At 35.1% G+C, this 20,421-nt stretch overlaps 1 protein-coding gene and 1 pseudogene across 1 annotated transcript; one reads left to right on the top strand and one right to left on the bottom strand.

Moving 5' to 3' along the window:
- The first annotated feature begins 135 nt into the window (after positions 1 to 135).
- Positions 136 to 2,518, top strand: LOC107411454 (uncharacterized; annotated as a pseudogene).
- Positions 2,519 to 3,161: 643 nt separating this feature from the next.
- On the bottom strand, positions 3,162 to 5,502 carry LOC107411462 (uncharacterized). The gene is made up of 3 exons (XM_016019049.4): positions 5,348 to 5,502; positions 3,981 to 4,443; positions 3,162 to 3,864 (listed from the first exon to the last, which is right to left on the bottom strand). Exons 2-3 carry the CDS (start codon positions 4,320 to 4,322, stop codon positions 3,307 to 3,309), a joined length of 900 nt encoding a protein of 299 aa, XP_015874535.3. The 5' UTR covers positions 4,323 to 4,443; positions 5,348 to 5,502; the 3' UTR covers positions 3,162 to 3,306.
- Positions 5,503 to 20,421: the final 14,919 nt, after the last annotated feature.

The raw sequence follows: 20,421 nt of genomic DNA, 5'->3' as shown, positions 1-20,421 counted from the left end.
TGGTTTGGAGGGATCAGGAGGTTCCAGAAGATTCTTTCATTTCCAGAATGCCCGCTTTCATGGGCCGAACTACCTGCACGGATTTTGGGCCCCCTTGTTGTGGATTGGACTGGGCTACAACAGGAAATAGATGATTCTGTATACACGAACAAACCAGTAAAAACTACGTACACCCCTGGAGATAAAGTACGCTTTGACAAGTAACTTTCTCTTTTGTACGGTCTCCATTTTCCCGTTCAATATAAAGCCGTTCTAATGAGAAAACGGCCATTTGAAATCGGTGCTCAGCTCATCAATGGCAGTAAGTTTTTCTGGCTCATCGTTGACAGTAGGAGCAGACCTTTGATTTTTAGTTTATTGAATTCTATTTATTGATAACAGTAATTTTCTGGCACTTTTTGAGTATTGAGGAAAATCTCCATAGATTGTAAACGATTTTGGCTTGTTGTTTTGGGAAATTTCTTGGGGTGTCAAATTAATTTCCAGAATTGATATTATGGACTATAAATTTCTGTTCATTAGAAATATATTCTGAATTGGTATAAAATCATGGAGTGATTAATTAGTATGCAATTTGATAAACACAGTACGAGCTTTCTTCAATACTATCCCTGAATTTGTATATACACTACTACATTAAAGACATTTTTGGTAGCTTTGATAGTGATTAGATTTTTAGCCATGTCTTGGGTTTTTTGTGAGTTCAGCTATGGTCCTTTGTTACAACTTACAAGTCATAATGCATATAAATGGTATTCAGAAACAACTGTGGAATTATCAATTTGGTTGCACTCTTTCTTTTCCATTCACAATCGAAGCTAATTTTCCATTTTGGATGGTTAGGGGCATATTGTGGAAATCCTTGAGCATAGCAAAATGGATGAGGTGACTGAGGGGAGAACTGCTGTGAATGTGCAGAGATTGCTGAGGTGAACAATGAGGAAGAAGTGGGCGCCAAAAAAAAAAAAAAAAGAAGAAAAGGAAGAGGGAAAAATTGGGTGGTGATGTAGTAGCGAGCATGACAAGTGATGGGATAGAAAGCTTGCGTTCGGATAAGAAAAAGAGGAGAAGATACCAGGAAACTAAATTGGGAGTTGGACTGCTGCAAGCTATGACTGAGAAACCGGACAGTGAAAACACTAGAACTCGAGGTGGCACGAATGTTGGAAATGAAGGTAATGTTGGTTCAATCGGAGATGAGATATGTCATAGTAGTAGAGATGCTGTTAATGTGGAAGATGGATTCCAAGTCAAGAAGGTAAAGTCAGACAAACATTGCAGCAAGGACAAGAAGAAGAATGCCAAGCAAGATAAACAAGTTTCAGATGGGAATGTTGGGCCATCTGACACCTTTGAAAATCCACCACCAGAAAGAGCATCTAAAAGAGTGAGAGTTTATGATAATGTTGAGGTATTTTCATCAACTAATGCTCTAAATGATGGAATTGATTTTCGGGGTAAGTGGTTTTCCCCAGAAGAAGATAAGATAATTGAGGCAATTTCAAAATACATCGTAAAACATAGCTTAGGTGCCAATGGGAAGGACATGATTCTCAGTTGTAAAGAACCCCTGAATTGAGAGGTTGTTGGAAGGAAATTGCAGCAGCCTTACCTTGGAGGACTTCTACAAGTGTATATTTTCGTGCCCACGTTGTTTGTAACAGAGCAGAGGAGCGAATATGGACTGCTGAAGAGCGTCAATTGATTCTAAATTTTCATAAGGAGAATGGCTCAAAATGGAGAACATTGGCTGATGCACTTGGTGAAAATAGAATCCATAACAAGGATGCATTTCGCAGAAACAAGCTGCCCAATTTGAAGAAAGGGCGTTGGTTTCAACGGGTGTACCAGACTTTACTTGATTTAGTGAACATGGAACTGAGGATGAGAGCTTTTGAGGAAAGAAAAATCAAGCATGGCATGTTGAGAGAGGCTATTTCCTGGGAGGTAATTAGTGAGAAGCTCTCAGCTAGAAGTCATTGTAGTTGTGCCACGAAGTGGTATGACCAATTAACATCACCAATGTCCGGACCTGCTAAAAAGAAAGGACCAAAACCACGAATGGGACCTTATGGAATTTGGAGTGATACCGATGACTACCGCCTCATTGATGCCCTTTTGAGCTTGGATGCTTCTTGCATTGAAGCTGTGGACTGGGATAGTTTGCTTGAGCTTAGATGTGGAGATCTATGTTGAGAGCGATGGAAGCAAATGATCAAACGTATTGGTGATCTTGTGAACAAGTCATTTGCTGACCAAGTTGAAGTTTTATCAAAGCGTTATTGTCTTGATGTACTTGAAGCAAGAGAGGTGTATGATAGCAAAACTACAGTTGGATAAACCGATCCTCGAGCTCAGTTTGTTGTCATTGCACACCGTTGAGACTGGCAAGATCCTGTGTTCGAGACTTGATTGGTGAAGAAGAGAAAAAAATAAAAAAAAAATTACTGTCAAGTTTTGATGTCATGATTTTATTTGGTACAGAAAGCTAATATATATATATATATATATTTTTTTTTTAACTGCCAAATGAATCTAAATGCTACTGTCTTGAAATGCTGTCTATTTTCAGTCACTGTTTCTGAAAACAAGAAGATACAGGGCTTGTTTTCAGCTACGAGAATAAAATTAAAAAAGATGTAGAGCTTGTTTCTTTGGCTGTTTTTACGTTGTTATGTTTTGCTTGCTTTCAAGGCTCCAGAAAAAGAATTATTTTTAAATTGCAAATATGCGCCTATGCAGTATTTAAAACTACCTCCGTTTATTGGGCCTTTTTAATTGTTTGTAAACAGTAGATACTGATATTTTCCCTTTCTATTTGGTTTAAAATTTACTTTAAAAAAAATAGTAAAAGGTCCAACATCAAGAAAAATGGAATGAGGAAAAAGGTTTCAAGTCAAATAATAATATTTCAATCATATGATGTTATTAAAATAGATATCAGTTTCATTATACTTTCTAAAGAAAAGAAATGGTATTCACAAATGTCATTTAATTTCTTTGAATCTTTGTGATCATCCCATATGAGAAGAAAATAAACTGAATTTTGATACATAATTGGTATACTGATACAAAAAAGTTAGGTTATGACCAGTGAAGTTGCATTCTATTCACAAAAACAAATCTTATATTTACTCTTGATCTAAAAGCAGTATCAAATAGGTCAGAATGCAGATGAACTTGATTGTGTCAAAGATGTCTCTCTACAACACAGAAAGATTATCTGGAAAAACAAGCAAAAGTGGAATGTTTCTTAAATTGTATGCTTATCTTTCTTTCAGAATCCCAAGAGCATAGCAGTCAGCATCACTCTAAGCTATTCAACCAAAGTAATCTTCGCTCAGCTGACATTGCCATAAACATCTCCCTCCAGTCCGCATCTTTAAACATCTTAATTGCCTTTATGTAGGTACCACCATCGACACCTTCAATTGACTCCAGACACTTGACACAATTGGTTATGGAAAATGCACTGTATCGTAGGGATGTGTCGACTCTTTTCGAGGTTGGTGGCGTTATGTTTGTTTCCTGCATAGCGTCAGCCCATTCCTTCAGAGCGTCTCCTATCTTTCCTGCCCTTGTGTCCATCTTCCCTCCAACATGGCTTGTTGGAGTGGGAGATCGCTGCCCTCTTGTGTTTTGCAAAGTATAATCTTTATTATCATTGCTATCAACATCCAGGAAAGCAGATGGAGTGGCATTTGTTGATGAATCTTCTACATCCATGTGATCTTCATTGACCAAGGGATACTGAGACAGTGGGAAAACACCTTTGCACTGCACAGCTAGATTGCCATAGATAATCCCCAAATCATTAAACATAGCACAACCCTTTTTCCGGAATCTTTTAGCCTTCTTGTTGGCCTGCATGAAACATAAGACATTTAAGAAACTATCAAAATGTCAAGGTAACAAACATTTAAATATAATAAATAAGAAAAACTAATTTAAATATAAGAAATAAGAAAAACTAAGAGTACCTTTATAAATGACTCCCAGACACTCTCGGAGGCTGAGACATTGTTGAGCATGGGGTCCCAGCTAAACCCAGGTTCTTTCAATAGCTTACTGAAATCATGATAACGTGTCCTCAGTTGGTTAAATTTATTTCTGAATTGAGAATTGTTATACCTCTTGCATGTTCGATCACAGAATTCTTGCTCTATATTTTTCCAACCTTTCCTTGTAAAGGTTGTGCTGGATCTGTTTCCTTTCTGAACCTCTTTTACCATTAACCGAATGAAAATTTTCTCCTCACTGGCTGCCCAAGTAGCAGGGTCAGCCTCAAATTCAACTTTAGCTTCATTCCGTCTGGACACCATCTAGTTAAAGGACTAATGGCTACCCTTTGTAAGCTTGTTATGCATACAGCCAGCATAAGCTTTCACAAGACACATTGCACCAAGGGATATCAAAATCAGAGCAAAAAGCGCACTGAAATACCTGATAGTTGATCACAAGTTAAAACATAGTTATAAGGGCATTACAATTTCTTTTAAAAAAAAAAATGCAGCAAAGGCTTCTCCCTAAAAGTGCTCTCTTCGTCACTTAGTAACTAAGAATTCAGAATTAAGGAACAAAACATAAAAAGTGAACTATTCTTCTTTCAGTAATAAACTTGTTGAACCAATGTGGAAAAATTTCAAGTGCAAAAGAAAAAGAAACAGAGATTTTACCCACATGCAACAAGCATTGAGAATGCTGGATTTAGAGATTGAGTTTTCCTATAAAAATATAATATCAAATTACCTATGGCTACTATCAGCTTTTAGCTCCATGACAAAGTATGCAAAATTCTCACACTAGTCAGTTGTTAAAAATCTCATAGTATATAAGTACCTGGCTAAAACAGATTTCCAAACATTCATTTGGAAGCGTTGTAACATAGCATATCATGACTTGAACTAACTAAAACAGCAAAACATTAAGAATTTCATCTCCCAGAAGTTCCCAAAAAAATAATAATAATAATAAATAAAAACATCTACTGCACAGTTCCATCATTTAAATCCAAGATAGCTTCAATTATTTGACATGGAATAAATTCCATATGGTCAAGTTCCATAATTATCCGAAAAAGAATGTAAAAATTTCTACTAAGAACACTCTACAAAAACGCTTAAAATTTATTTTAAAAAAATATAAAAAAAGCCCAAATGCAAAATCACATTTCCAAAACATAATGCAATAAAGTGAAGCTAAATTTCTCACCAAAGTGAGTGTGTAAAAAGAAAAACAGAAAAAAAGAACAAAATAATTGAGCTTAGTTTTGACATTAAATTGAGGCATAGTGTAAAATTGAGTTACAAGAGGGGCAGAACAATGGTACAGCAAGCAGAAACCCTACCAGAGAGAAACAGTAAACCGTCGACAGAAGGACTGGGTAGGAGTTGGCTATTGGGGGGAACTTTTTTTTTTTTTTTTTTTTGTTTGTTTTCGGAGTGTTTTCTATTTTGCTTTTGCTTTTCAAATTTCTGTATTCGGAAAGGGATCACTCTTGTTTTCTGATTCATGCGGTTCTGTTTTCTGGAATCCTGATTCTACGACGTCGTTTGTCCTCTAGCAATAAATCTTACCGCGCGTAATGTTTTCCGGAGCCGCTGTACTGTAGCCTTCCCCCACTTTTTTTTATTTCTATTTTAATTTTTTAATTTTTTAAATTTTATTTATTTTATAATTTTTATAATTTTTTTTATTCTACTTCTTAAAAACACTTTCCGGTAACGCCCCCCCCCCCTTCCTTCTTTTTGGAAACCTTTTATATGTTATATGATATATATATTTTGTGTTTATCAATAAATATTAGTGAGTCCATGTGATGTATGAAAAGTATAATCATGATAAATAATTTTGATAATTATTAATAAAAATTAATTAATTATAATTAAATTAAATATTAAAATATTATATAAATAGCATTCTATAAATAAAACTTTTAATTGGAATATATATAAATTTTAAAAATTATAAATTAATATAGTTTTGATTCTTTTGGTACGATAAATGTGATAATTATTTTTAGATAACTATTAATCTCACATATAAATTCATCTAATAAAATATATACTTAAGTTTATTTTATCTGAAAAATAAAAAAATATATATCAAAACTCATCCAATGATATATGCAAATAAGATTATTATTTAACATTTAAAATAATTATGGGTGTAATTACCCATAGCTTTGAAGCACAATATCAATAAACTTGCTCGCCTTTTCATAAGATTTTTAGCACTTAGTAATAAGAATCCGTCTGTACCCATACAACTGACTACTCGTTGAAGTATTAATCTTATACAATTGAAGACAGAGGCAAATACTAGGGCACAAGCTAAGAGATTCAAAGATAACCCGATTAGCTTCATACAAGGTGTTATTAAATCTCAAGAGGGCATGACAATATTCGAAGATCCAAAATCCGTTTTATGCATCCAAGTTATAAAGGTTGAAATTGACCCGGAAAGCTGTTTTGGTACATTTTTGGACCTCAGGCAATAAGAAATGAATTCGTTGACTTATAAACGTGATTGAACACTCCAAGAGACTATGAAATCATGCTAAGGCAAAAGCAAAGCTATTCATTAACCATGTTGGCGCATAAGACTTCACGTTGGCCGAATTGCTTCATTTTAGCGCTAGCGCTGGCTTTGATCTTTCTTGTTGTTCAAGCAAGTTCTTTTTGTTCTGAATATTATTGAGCATCCTACATGGCATATTGGAGCTGATTTGGAGCCTAAACTAGCTGGTGATTGGACAAAATCAGCTTAGTTGGCAAACTAGTCAACTAGTTTTCCAATTTGAACATTTGTCTTTTGTTTTAGGAAATAGTCTTTATTTTGGTTTTTATTTATTTATTTGCTGGAAAAATTATTTAAGGAAAGTTATAATTTTATTATTTTGGTTATAAATTAATTAATTCCTCATTCAAATTAAAAAAATTAATTAATCTAAATTAGATTACGAAAGGTATTAGAATTCGACCACACCTTTGTTTCCTTATACATGGCCGGTTCTAATCTAGTTGTTTTAGGGTTTATTTTTTGTCGTTCAAACCCATTTAAGGGCTTATTTTCTCAATAATATTCAGAACAATATTCATACAGAAAAATCTTTGTGAGAAGAATTCTCTTTGTTCTCTTTGTTCTCTTTGAACACCTAAAATATCGAATAGAGTTTGAGTGTTTTAGTTTGACTTATCAATAGGACATCCATCACCTACTGTGGCATATTCATCATATACCAAGGTTTCTAATCATAAGTTGATTAGAGGTCAAGGTGACCATAAGAATCTAAACTTAATTTGGATCCAAACTAGTATAATACGGGTTTAAGAGTAAGTCGATCTAGGTTCATATCATTTGGTATCAGAGCAGAATTTTGTTCAGGTCTGGTCTATCTTATTTGTTTTATTTTATTTTTGTATTAATCTGCAATTTTAATATTAGGTTAAAGTTGATTCCCATCTATTTAAGTTCTGCATTAAAAAAAAAAAAAATTCATTCATGGCCAAATTAAGTTTTATTGTTTTAGCTGAATTTTTGCTTACTAGGTTCTTAGTTGTTTTGCATATTAGTTCTTAGTAATTTGGTTTATTGTTGATTTTTCTTTGCTGTTTTAATCTTAATTAGTTGCATTCATATATTTAAAAAAAAAAAAAAAGAAGAGGAATTTTGAGAACATATTGCATAAACCTAAATTTTTGCAATTTGTTTTTGGCTTTGGAAGTTGGTTCGGATTTTTGTCAATTTATTGCCTTTTGGGTTGCGGTTGTAGTGATTCTTGTTACTGAAGATTGTGTTGATATAATTTTATGAGTGATAAAAAAAAAAAAGGCCGAAGTTAAAAAAGAAAAAAAATTGTGTAAAAGGCTGGTTTGTATGAAGTGTTTGGATATGGAGAAATTCAATTGTGATTAGTTTGAGTTGTTGTTTAATCAATCTACTTTGGTTGCTTCATATTTGAATTTTGTGTGCTAACTTGATTGGATTAAAATTGGTTAAGGGATTTGAGACTTAGACCTAAATTACAAGAACTACAACCAACAATTACCTCATATTTTGTTCGAATTATTTCTTGTTTGTTGTTTGAATCTCTTTTGTAAATTTTATTTTTGAAATTTTTGGTCCTTAATATTCTGGTCTATTCATTATTGAATTCAAAATTTTTCTGGTTAATTTTCATTGTTTTTGGTTAGTAAAGTTGAGATTATGTTTTATCAATTCACTCGGAAATTGCTTACTACTTGTTGTTTTGTTTTCGTTTTATTGATAAGTTAAATTAGAGCATACTTGTGATCTAGTTGCTGTTTAAGTATGTTTAATTAGAACTTTGAGATAATTCCTTGAGTGGAAAATGGTAAGAGAGTATGAGCTTAAAAGAGGGTCAAAAGCCGAAACTAGTGTCCAAACACGAATGTCGAGACCTTGTTTGAGTGAAACACGTGAGGAAGTGAATTTGGTAAGGATTTTTGCATTGTTTTTACTAATATGATAGATTCAAGAATGAGAAGAGGAGGTGATTCTTTAAGAAATATTTAAGAAGAAACCGTAGGATTCAAAAGGGATTCTAGAGCTACAGGTAGTGGAGGTGAACCTACCGACATAATGATGGTCTTGGAACAATTACAACGGATGAATGCTCACTTTGATCAACTTGATCAAAGGATGGATAGGTTTGAAACATCACAAGTGGGCCAAATCCAAGGATGGACTTACATGGAGGCTGTGGTCGAGGTTGTGGCGGCCGCAGATGTTTTAAAAAGGAATTTGAAGGAGGTAATTTTGGAGATAACCTTGAGGAGGAGTTTGAAGATATTTTTACAATTCAAGGAAGGTAAACCCATGGAAGGCAAGCCCGAGAAGAAGATGATGATCTTGCAAACATTAAGGTTAATATCCCACATTTTTAGGTAAAATTGATCCGGAAGCTTATTTAGAATGGGAAGAACATATGGAGATGATTTTTGATTGCCATAACTATTCTAAGGCAAAGAAAGTAAAAGAGGCCACTTTGGAATTTGGTCATTATGTATTACAATGGTGGAATAATGAGCAAAGTACTCGAAGGAGAGTTGGTGATGAACTAATTACCATTTGGCGACAAATGAAGGGAGCCATGAGGAAAAGATTTGTACCAACTCATTATCATTGGATGATGCATCAAAGACTAAAATCTTTATCACAATGAAGTAGGACTGTGGAGGACTACTACAAGGAGATGAAGATGTTCATGATGAGGTTGAGCATGAATGAGGACCGTGAGACAATCATGGCAAGGTCTTCGAGAGTTTTAAACCGAGAGATAGCTAACCAAGTGGAATTAAAAAAATATATGGAATTGGAAGAGATTTTTCATGTGGCCATCAAAATTGAGAACAAATTCAAGATGAGGTGATGTGAATCCGCCCGAACCCGCACAACTAACAACCCGCTAGGGTGCCAACCCGATATGGATGAAGACGGAGCCGATCACTAGGGCTCAAGCTAAGAGGTTTAAGGATAACCTTGCTGCATTTATCCAGAGATTAATTCATTCTCAAGAGGGCTTGTCTATACCTGAAAATCCAAGACATGTTTTGAGCATACAAGTGGTGAAAGCCAATACAGACCCGGGTAGCGATTTTGGTGCATTTATGGAGTCCGGGCAGCATGAAATGGTTCCAATGCTTCATGGATTCAATACATATGTCTAAGAGGTCATGGAATCAAGTAAAGGTAGCTTCAAAGGCATCCAAAAAGGGGCTGTGCGCACAACATGGAAGTTTGGCCCATTTTGCTGTTTTTCTTGCTGAATTTACTGTATTTTGCTGAGTTGGCTTTTTCTCTTTCCTCAAAGCAATGGCAACGTGTGAGACTCCATGAAAATCCTATTTGGCATCCTAAAAAGCATATGGAAGCTGATTTGGTGCTTAAATTGGTCAAGGATTGGTCAAAGTCAACTTAGTCAAAAAGATAGTATTTTATTTTTCTAATTTGATTTCTACTTTTTGTTTTAAAAAATTATCTTAATTTTTTATTTTTATTTATTTATTCGCAGGAAAAATAAGTTTAGAAAAGTTCTTAATTTATTATTTTTATTTTAAATTAATTAATTCCTAATTCAAAATAAAGAAATTAATTAATCCAAATTAGATTAGGAAACGAGGAGACTTTCGGCCATAATAGGAATCTTCATTGCATGGCCGGTTTTACCTATTGTAATTCTAGTTTATTTTGTTTTCTCTTAGCCTATATAAGGGCTTATTTTTTAGGAATAACACACCATTAATTATATTCAGAATTTATTTTGTAAAATTGAATTTCTCTTTGTTCTTTTGAACACCTAAAACACTGTTGGTGAATGAGTGTTTTAGCTTGACTTATCAATAGGACTTCCATCACCTATTGTGGCGTTTTCATTATGTACTAAGGTTTTTAATAAAAGGTTGGTTAGGGGTTAAGGTAGCCATTAGAACTTGAACATATTAGATCTAGGCTAATATAATATGGGTTTAGGCGTGAATCGATCTAGATTCGTATCATTTGGTATCAGAGCCAAATTTTATTCAGGTTTGATCTATCTTTATTTGCTTTAATTGTTTTTGTGTTAATCTGTAATTTTAGCATTAAACTAAGGTTGCTTCTATCATTATACACATTCTGCATATTTAAAAAAAAAAAATCATTCCTAGTCAAATTAAGTTTTCCTTGTTCTACCGTATTTTTGTTTTCTAGTTTGTTGGTTGTTTTTAATCATTGTTCTTGTTAATTTTGGTTTTTATTGATTGTTCTTTGCTGTTTTAGTCTTAAATATTTGCACTCATATATTCAAAAAAAAAAAAAGGAGAGAGAGAGAGAAAAGAAGTGTGTTTGCGGCAACATATATATATATAAAACTGCACATTTGTATTTTTGTTTTGGAGGTCACGAGTTTGGTGGTTATTTACGGGAATTGCCATTTTGGTGTTGATCCTTGCTACTGCAGTTGTCTTATATTATGTGAGTAAAAAAAAAAAAAAAAAAAGAAAAGAAGAAGAAAGGCTGAATATAGAAAAAAAAAATGGTTTGTTGAATTTGGTGTTGGAATTTGTTGTTGGAAATTTCTTGGAGCTATTGATTTGTTGAGTATTTATTCAATATGTGGAGTTGATGGAGAATTATTCTTAATGCTAGATATTTGAGTGTTAGGTGCTTAAATTATTTGGATTAAAAATAGTTAAAGAATTTGATACAAAACTATAATTACAAAAACAACAACCAACACTATTCTTTAATTTTGTTTGAATTGATTCTTGTTTGTGTATGAAATTCTTTTCCTAAATATTTTTCTTGAATCTTTAATTTCTTACCGTCTAGTCCAATTCTTATTAAAATTTTCTTGTAATTTGCCTAGAAAAGCCGAAATTTAGGTATTTTAAATTCATTCGGTATTACTTGCTTTTTGCTAATGTTTTGTTGATAAGTTTAATTAAAACATACTTGTGATCTAATTGCTATTTTGTGGGTGTTTTAATTTGAACTTTAAGATAATTCATTGAGAGAAAAAAGGCAAGAGTGTGTGAGCTCCAAAAGGGTAAAAGCCGAAACTAATGTGAAAACACGAACTTCGAGATCTTGATTGAGTGAAACACGTGAGGGAGTGATTTTTTGTGAGAATTTATTTTATTTTGCATTATTTATAGTAACATGATAGATTCAAGGTTGAGGAAAGGAGATCCACCATTAAGAATTAATCAAGAAGAACCCGTAGGATTCCATGGTGATTCCCGAGCTACGGGGAATGGTGACCAAACGGACATGAGGGCTGCTTTGGAGCAACTACAGTGGATGAATGCTCAATTGGACCACATAAATCAAAGGATGGATAGATTAGAAACATCTCATGTTGGACCAAATTTGAGGCAAGAGTTCCATGGAGATCGAGCTCGATGTCAAGGAGGCCATGGACGACCTAGAGAGGAGTTTGAATAGGGAAATTTTGGAGATAATTTTCAGGAAGGAATGGATAAAATGTTTGCTGTCCAAGAGAGGCTAGGCTGTGGGAGACATAGGAGAGAAAAGGCATATGATGATCTTAGAAATATCAAGCTAAACATTCCACCTTTCATAGGAAAAAGTGACCCGGAAGCTTACTTGGAATGGGAAGAACGAATGGAGATGATCTTCGATTGTCACAACTATTCGGGGGCTAAGAAGGTGAAATCGATAGCAGTGGAGTTTGGACATTATGCACTCCAATTATGGACTGATGAGAAAAACACCTGAAGGAGAGTAGGTAATGAATTGATCACTACATAGCGACAAATGAAAGGAGCCATAAGGAAGCGATTTGTACCATCACACTATCATAGGTTGCTGCATCAAAGGCTTCAATCTTTATCTCAAGAAAATAGGTCTGTGGAAGATTACTATAAGGAGATGGAGATGCTTATGATGAGGTTAAGCATGAATGAAGATGGAGAAGCAACCATGGCAAGGTTCCTTGGTGGTTTGAATCGTGAAATAGCTAATCAACTAGAATTGCACCAATATGTGGAATTGGAGGAGATGTTGCATGTGGCTATTAAATTAGAGCATCAATTCAAGAGGAGGGGTGTAAGCTCATAGTTTGGAGGAGTTACAAACAGTTGGAGATCAAATCCAAGTACTTAGAGAAGCAATCCCATCTATAATTCAAAGCCCATACCGAAACTAGGTGAAGAAAGCTCCAATCGGCCAAAAAGGGAAGCCAAGGTTGAATTTGTGCAAGCACCAAGGAATGAAGATAAATCTGATCCTAAACATTCTAGAACTCATGATGTTATGTGTTTTAAGTGTCAGGGAAGAGGACACATTGCTAGTCAATGCCTGAATAGGAGGATTATGGTGTTGAAAGTTAATGACGAACTAGAATCCGAAAATGAAGAAAGTGATGTTGAAACCGAAATTGATGGTGAAGAAGTTGGAGATGATGGGCATGATGAATCTGAAACTCTCAAGGCATCTAGGGCTGATATGAGTTTAGTAGCAAGGAGGGTTCTAACTATGTACAAAGATGGGGACCAAATTCAAAGAGAGAACATCTTCCACACCTGATGTGAAATTCAAGGTAAGATTTGTAGTACGATAATTGACATGGGAGTTGTACAAATGTAATTAGTAACATTGTGGTTGATAAATGAGGCTTAAAAACTATTAAATATCCAGAACCTTATAGATTACAATGGCTAGATAGCAGTGAGATAAAAATGAATAAACAAGCTAAAGTAAAATTTAGCATAGACAAATATGTGGATGTTGTGCCTATACATGCCGAACATATTCTATTAGGTAGACCATGGTATTTGATAAAAATGCTACTCATTATAGTCAAGAGAATTGAATTGTTTTTAGATTTAAAGGTAAGAAGGTCAAGTTGAAGCCATTGACCCTGAAAGAGGTTTTTAAAGACCAACTACAAATGCAACAAAGGAGGGAAGCCGAGAGGCTCAAAGAGAATGCTAGTATGGAACCAATGGTTCCAGCATCCATTCAAGAGGGGAAAGATGAGCTTGCTGTCTAAGTTAAGTCCTCTAAAATCCAGGTTGAGTGGAAAAATTTTAACAAACCAAGAGTGAGAAACTTGGAGAAAAAGCCGAGAGTGATGCAAAATTCAATGAAACCGTAAGTGAGAAAGGAAAAGAAAGAAAAGAAAGGAAAAATAAAAATTTTTATTTGAGTTTTGGGGATGTTAATAAATCCATCTTGAGTAAGAAATCATTGCTGGTCATGATTTATAAAGATGCTTATTTAAAAATGTTTTTTTTGTATAGAACTTTATTTGCTTTATTGAGAGCTTTACTTTGTGGAAATTTGAAAATTAGGAAGAGATTCGTTGCTAACTTTAAAAGGTGTAATTTTTGCCATAATGAGCATGTATTTCTAGATTTTGTTGTGATAGTGTTTGACACAGGAGATTTGGTTTGGTTGCACTTATGAAAGGATAGGTTTCTAAAACAAAGAAAGTCAAAGCTTATGCCGCCTATGGATGGACCTTTTCAAGTTTTAGAGCGGATTAATGAGAATGCCTACAAACTCGATTTAACAAGTGAGTACAATGTTAGGGCCACATTTAATGTTGCTGATTTATCTTTTGTTTACTGCAGGTGATGATTTTGATTTGAGGGAAAATCCTTTTCAAGAGAAGGGGAATGATGTAAATCCGCCTGAACCAGCACAAGTAACAACCCGCTCAGGTGCCGACCCGATAGGGATGAAGACCAGGTCGATCACTAGGACTCAAGCTATGAGGTTTAAGGATAACCTTGCTGCCTTTATCTAGGAAGTAATTTATTTTCAAGAGGGCTTGCCCATACTCGAAGATCCAAGACCTGTTTTGAGCATACAAGTGGTGGAAGGCGATACGGACCCGAGTAGTGGTTTTGGTGCATTTATGGAGTTCGGGCAGCATGAAATGATTCCAATGCTTCATAGATTTGATACATATATCTAAGAGGTCATGGAATCAAGTCAAGGTAGCTTCAAAGTCATCCAAAAAGGGGTCGTGCACATAACATGGAAGTTTGGCCGGTTTGCTGGCTTTACTGGCTTTACTGTATTTTGCTGAGCTGGCTTTTTTCCTTTCCTCCAATCAAGGGAAATGTGTGGGACCCCATGAAAATCCTATTTGGCATCTTACAAAGCATATGGAAGCTGATTTGGAGCTTAAATTGGTCAAGGATTGGTCAAAGTCAACTTAGTTAAAAAGATAGTATTTTACTTTCCTAATTTGATTTCTACTTTTTGTTTTAGAAAATTACTTTTACTTTTGGTTTTTATTTATTTATTTTCTGGAAAAATAAGTTTGAGATAATTCTTTGAGTGGAAAATGACAAGAGAGTGTGAGCTTAAAACAGGATCAAAAGCTAAAAATAGTTTGCAAACACGAGTGTCGAGATTTTATTTGAGTGAAACACGTGAGGGAGTGAATTTGGTAAGGATTTTTGCATTGTTTTTAATAATATGATAGATTCAAGAATGTGAAAAAGAGGTGATTCTTTAAGAAATATTTAAGAAGAAACTGTAAGATTCAAAGGGATTCTAAAGCTATGGGTAATGAAGGTGAACTTACCGACATGATGGTGGTCTTTCAACAATTACAATGGATGAATGATCACTTTGATCATCTTGATCAAAGGATGGACATGTTTGAAACATCACAAGGTGGGCCGAATCCAAGGATGGACTTACATGGAGACCGTGGTCGAGGTCGTGGCGGCCGTAGATGTTTTAGGAAGGAATTCAAAGGAAGTAATTTTGGAGATAACCTTGAGGAAGAATTTGAAGATATTTTTGCAATTAAAGGAAGGTAAACCCATGGAAGGCAAGCCTAAGAAGAAGATGATGATCTTGCAAACATTAAGGTCAATATCCCACCATATTTAGGTAAAATTGATCCGAAAGCTTATTTAGAATGGAAAGAACGTATGGAGATGATTTTTGATTGCCATAGGACAAGAGAAGTCTTTTAATTTGTTAAAAGAAAAACTAACTAATGCTCATTTATTGGTTTTACCAAATTTTTCTAAAACTTTTGAAATTAAGTGTGATGTTTCGGGTGTAGGTATTAGGGCTTTTTTGATGCAAGAAAGAAGACCAATAGCCTAATTTAGTGAGAAGTTAATGGAGGTGTATTAAACTATCCAACCTATGACAAAAAAGATGTATGATTTGCTGAGAGCTTTGAAGATATGGCAAAATTACTTAATACCTAAGGAATTTATGACTCACACAGATCATGAATCATTGAAGCACATTAAAGGCCAAGAAAATCTCAACCGAAGGCATGAAAACTAGATTGAATTCATCGAAACTTTTCCTTATGTTATCCGCTACAAAAAAGGTAAGGAAAATGTGGTTGCCGATACTTTATCCCGAAGGTATGTACTATTTTCAATCTTAGATGCCAAATTGCCTGGTTTTGAACAATTAAAATAACTTTATGAGCATGATAGTGACTTAGGTGAAATATATAAAAATTGTGTTAAACATGATTTTAATAAATTCTACATCTTTAAGAGGTATTTGTTTCGGGAAAGTCTACTTTGTGTGCCTAATTGAAGCATTAGGGAATTGTTAATTAAGGAAGAACATGGCAGGGGTTTAATGGGCCATTTTGGAGTTATAAAAACTTTTTCTATTCTGCAAGAACATTTTTATTAGCTGAACATGAGGAGAGATGTGAAGAGAATATGTGAGAAGTGTCTAAAGTGCTGAAAATCCAAATCTAGATTGAAGCCGCATGGATTGTACCTACCTTTACCGATTCCATCACATCTTTGGATTGATTTGTCTATGGATTTTGTTCTTAGTTTACCCAGGTTCAAGAATGGAAAAGATTCAATTTTTATAGTTGTTGATAGATTTTCTAAAATAATGCATTTTATTGTATGTAATAAAACTGATGAGGCATTCAATGTAGCTAATTTATTCTTTAGGGAAATAGTAAGACCACATGAAATACCTAGGACAATTGTTTCTGATAGGGATGCTAAGTTCTTGAGTTATTTTTGAAAAACTTTGTTGGCTAAGTTAGCGACTAAACTTTTATTTTCAACTAATTGTCATCCACAAACTAATGGACAAACTGAAGTAGTAAATAGAACTTTATCTGCATTGTTAAGAGCATTAATGAGTAAGAATTTCCGAACATGGGAGGAATGTTTGCCACATGTGGAATTTGCTTATAATAGATCTATGCATTCAGTTAATAAATATATTCCATTTGAAATTTTTTATTGTTTTAATTCTTTAACTCCATTAGATTTAACATATTTGCCTTTAAGTGAACGTGCTAATCCAGATGGAAAACAAAAAACTGAATTTCTCAAGCAGATTCATGAGAAGACAAAAGCAAACATTGAGAGGAGGACGAAGCAATATGTCCAGAATGCCAACCAAGGTCGAATAAAAGTTGTGCTTGAACTTAGAGATTGGGTTTGGTTGCACCTTAGAAAGGGGAGGCTTCCGGAGCAATGAAAGTCAAAGCTTATATCTTGAGAGGATGGACCTTTTCAATTCTTGGAGAGGATCAATAAAAATACTTGCAAACTTGACTTACCAGGTGAGTATAATGTGAGTGCTACCTTTAATCTTGTTGACTTATCTCTATTTTCTGCGGGTGATGATTTTGATTTTTGGATAAATCTTTTTCAAGAGGAGGGGAATGATGAGAATCTGCCTGTACTCGTACAACTGACCACTTGCTGAAGTGTTGATCCTAAACAATTGAAGACGGGATCAATTACTAGGGCACAAGTTAAGAGATTTAAAGACAACCTGATTATCTTCGTACAAGGTGTTATTAAATCTCAAGAGTGCATGACAATATCCGAAGATTCATAGGTCATTCTATGCATCCAAGTTATGAAGTCCGACGTGGATCCAGAAAGATGTTTTAGTACATTTTTGGATCCCAAGCAGCAAGGGACAAATTTGTTGACTTATGAATGTGATTGAGCACTCCAAGGGACCATGAAATCATGCCAAGGCAAAAGCAAAGCTATTCATTAACCATGTTGGTGCATAAGACTTCATGTTCGCCGAATTGCTTCGTTTTGTAGCCGGCTTGATCATTCTCATTGTTCAAGCAATTCTTTTTGTTCCAATCAAGGGCAACATGTGGGAACCAATATCAATCCTATTTGGCATCCTACATGGTATATTAGAGCTAATTTGGAGTCTAAACTAGCTGGTGATTAGACAAAGTCAACTTAGTTGGCAAACTAGTCAACTAGTTTGCTAATTTGAACATTTGTCTTTGTTTTAGGTAATAGTTTTTATTTTGGTTTTTATTTATTTATTTGCTTGACAAATTATTTTAGGAAAGTTAGAATTTTATTATTTTGGTTGTAAATTAATTAATTCCTAATTCAAAATAAAGGAATTAATAAATCCAAATTAGATTACGAAAGGTACTAGAATTCAACCACCCCTTTGTTTCCTTATCCATGGCTGGTCCTAACCTAGTTGTTTTAGGGTTTATTTTTTGTCACTCCAAATTATTTGAGGGATTATTTTCTAAATAATATTTAGAACAATATTCATACAGAAAAATTTTTGTGAAAAGAATTCTCTTTGTTCTCTTTGAACACCTAAAACATCAATTAGTGATCGAGTATTTTAGTTTGACTTATCAATAGGACATCCATCACCTATTGTGGCATCTTCATCATATATCAAGGTTTCTGATCACATGTTGATTAGGAGTCAAGATAACCATAAAAATCTGAACTTAATTTCGATATGGGCCAGTATAATAAGGGTTTAGGAGCAAGTCGACTTTTGGTATCATAGCCGAATTTTATTTAGGTTTGATCTATCTTATTTGCTTTGTTTTATTTTTGTGTTAATCTAGAATTTTAACATTAGGTTAAGGTTGTTTCCTATCTATTCAAGTTCTGAATAAAATAAAATAAAAAATTCATTCATAGCCGAATTAGGTTTTGTTGTTTTAGCCGATTTTTTGCTTACTAGATTGTTGGTTGTTTTTCATATTAGTTCTTAGTAATTTGGTTTATTGTTGATTTTTCTTTACTGTTTTAATCTTAATTATTTGCGTTCATATATTCCAAAAAAAAAAAAAGAAAAGAAGATGAATATTAAGAACATATTGCATAAACCTAAATTTTTGCAATTTGTTTTTGGCTTTGGAAGTTGGCTTGGATTTTTGTCAATTTGTAGGTTTGGGTTGCGGTTTGTAGTGATTATTTTTATTGGAGATTGTGTTGATATAATTCTGTGAGTGATCCAAAAAAAGAAAAAAAAAAGGAGGCTGAAATTTAAAAAAAAAAAATTGTGTAAAAGGCCGGTTTGTGTGGAGTGTTTGTATTTGGAGAAAATTCAATTGTGATAAGTTCGAGTTGCTGTTTAATCAATCTTTGTGTGCTAACTTGATTGTATTAAAATTGGTTAAGGGATTTGAGACTTAGACCTAAATTACAAGAACTACAACCAACAATTACTTTATATTTTGTTCAAATTATTTCTTGTTCGTTGTTTGAATCTCTTTTCTAAATTTTATCTTTGAAATTTTTGATCCTTAATATTTTGGTCTATTCCTTATTGAATCTGAAAATTTTCTTGTTAATTTTCATTGTTTTTTGTTAGTAAAGCCGAGATTATGTTTTATCAATTCACTCGGAAAGTGCTTGCTACTTGTTCTTTTGCTTAAGTTTTATTGATAAGTCAAATTAAGTGTAACACCCCGTCCCGAATCGCACCGGAATCCGTGCACGTTGACCGTTGACCGTTGACCAAAAGGGGTCAAAAGTTGACTTTTTGACTCGGTAAGAATTTTGAGTTGACTAGGGTACCGTGGCGAAGTGCATGACGCCCTGAGTTCGTAGACTAGTAGCACGTCGAAAACGGAGCTACGGTTTGAAAGTTATGGGCAAAACAAGTTGAAGTGTAAACTGTCTAAAAGGTGCCGGGAGTTGACTTTTTCTTGTGATGTAATTGTGAGTTGACTCTTGTATGGTTGTAAAGTACTCGTCGATACGAGTTCATAGACTAGCGGCACGCTTAAAACGGACATCCGGTTAAAAAGTTATGGACGTTTGAAGTTTACCGGATACCGTATTATTTTAATATTTTTTTTGGTCGGTGAACAGTGAAACGCCACGTGTCAGTTTCTGATTGGTCCACGTGGCATGAACAGTGTCACGCAGGGTTTTAATTTTGAAAAACTCTCGGGGAAGAGAGAGAAAGAGAGAGAAGAGAGAGAAAGAGAGAGAGGAGAGAGAAAGAGAGAGAGAGGACCCGCCGGCCGCCGGCCATTTTCACGTTTTTCCGGCCTAGTTACTGTACACGCGCCGGCCAGCCAGATTGCCCACCTCATTTCCGGCAAAACCTCCAAATTTCACGGCGAACGGCCGCCGGACGCGCCCGGATCGGACGTCCGAAGTTTGGCGGCGATTTTTCCCCTCCACCGCCGGCCACCGCGAATCGGCACTATTCCGGCCGATGTACAGTACACGCGCCATACACCCAGCATCCTCTCCTCAAGTCCGGCCTACCCACCAAAAATCACGGCCATCGGACCACCGACGCGCCGGGATCGGAGCGTTTTCCGGCGAGGGGTCGAAAATCTTCAAACGGTGATTTCTCCGCCGTCCGACCTCCGTTTTGCTCACCGTCGGTCCCGTTGGATTGCTCTCCTCACGATCTACAAATCTGCAAAATTTCACAGCAAACGGCCACCGTCGGAAATTACTGTTCCGGCGACGGTTGCCGGTGACGTGGCGGCCGCCGGAAATCACTGTTCCGGCGAGTACCCCGAAAATTCCGGCCAGCTCCAGTCCGCAGTGTTCGACCTCCTGAACCCAAATCCGACTTCCGTTTCCACCAATTCGCGACGGTTTGGGAGAATTGCGGAGCCGAAACCCGAAAAGCTTCCCGATAAAATTCCGACCCCGTCGGGTACGA

Source organism: Ziziphus jujuba, chromosome 10, assembly GCF_031755915.1.
Source record: "Ziziphus jujuba cultivar Dongzao chromosome 10, ASM3175591v1".
NCBI classification, from domain to species: domain Eukaryota; kingdom Viridiplantae; phylum Streptophyta; class Magnoliopsida; order Rosales; family Rhamnaceae; genus Ziziphus; species Ziziphus jujuba.
This window is presented reverse-complemented; position numbering and strand designations above follow the sequence as displayed.

Coding starts and splice junctions, on each gene's coding strand:
- LOC107411462 (XM_016019049.4), bottom strand. CDS start 4,322: ATGGTGTCCAGACGGAATGAAGCTAAAGTTGAATTTGAGGCTGACCCT. Junction 3,865..3,980: donor TCTGGGAGTCATTTATAAAG/GTACTCTTAGTT, acceptor TGTTTCATGCAG/GCCAACAAGAAGGCTAAAAG.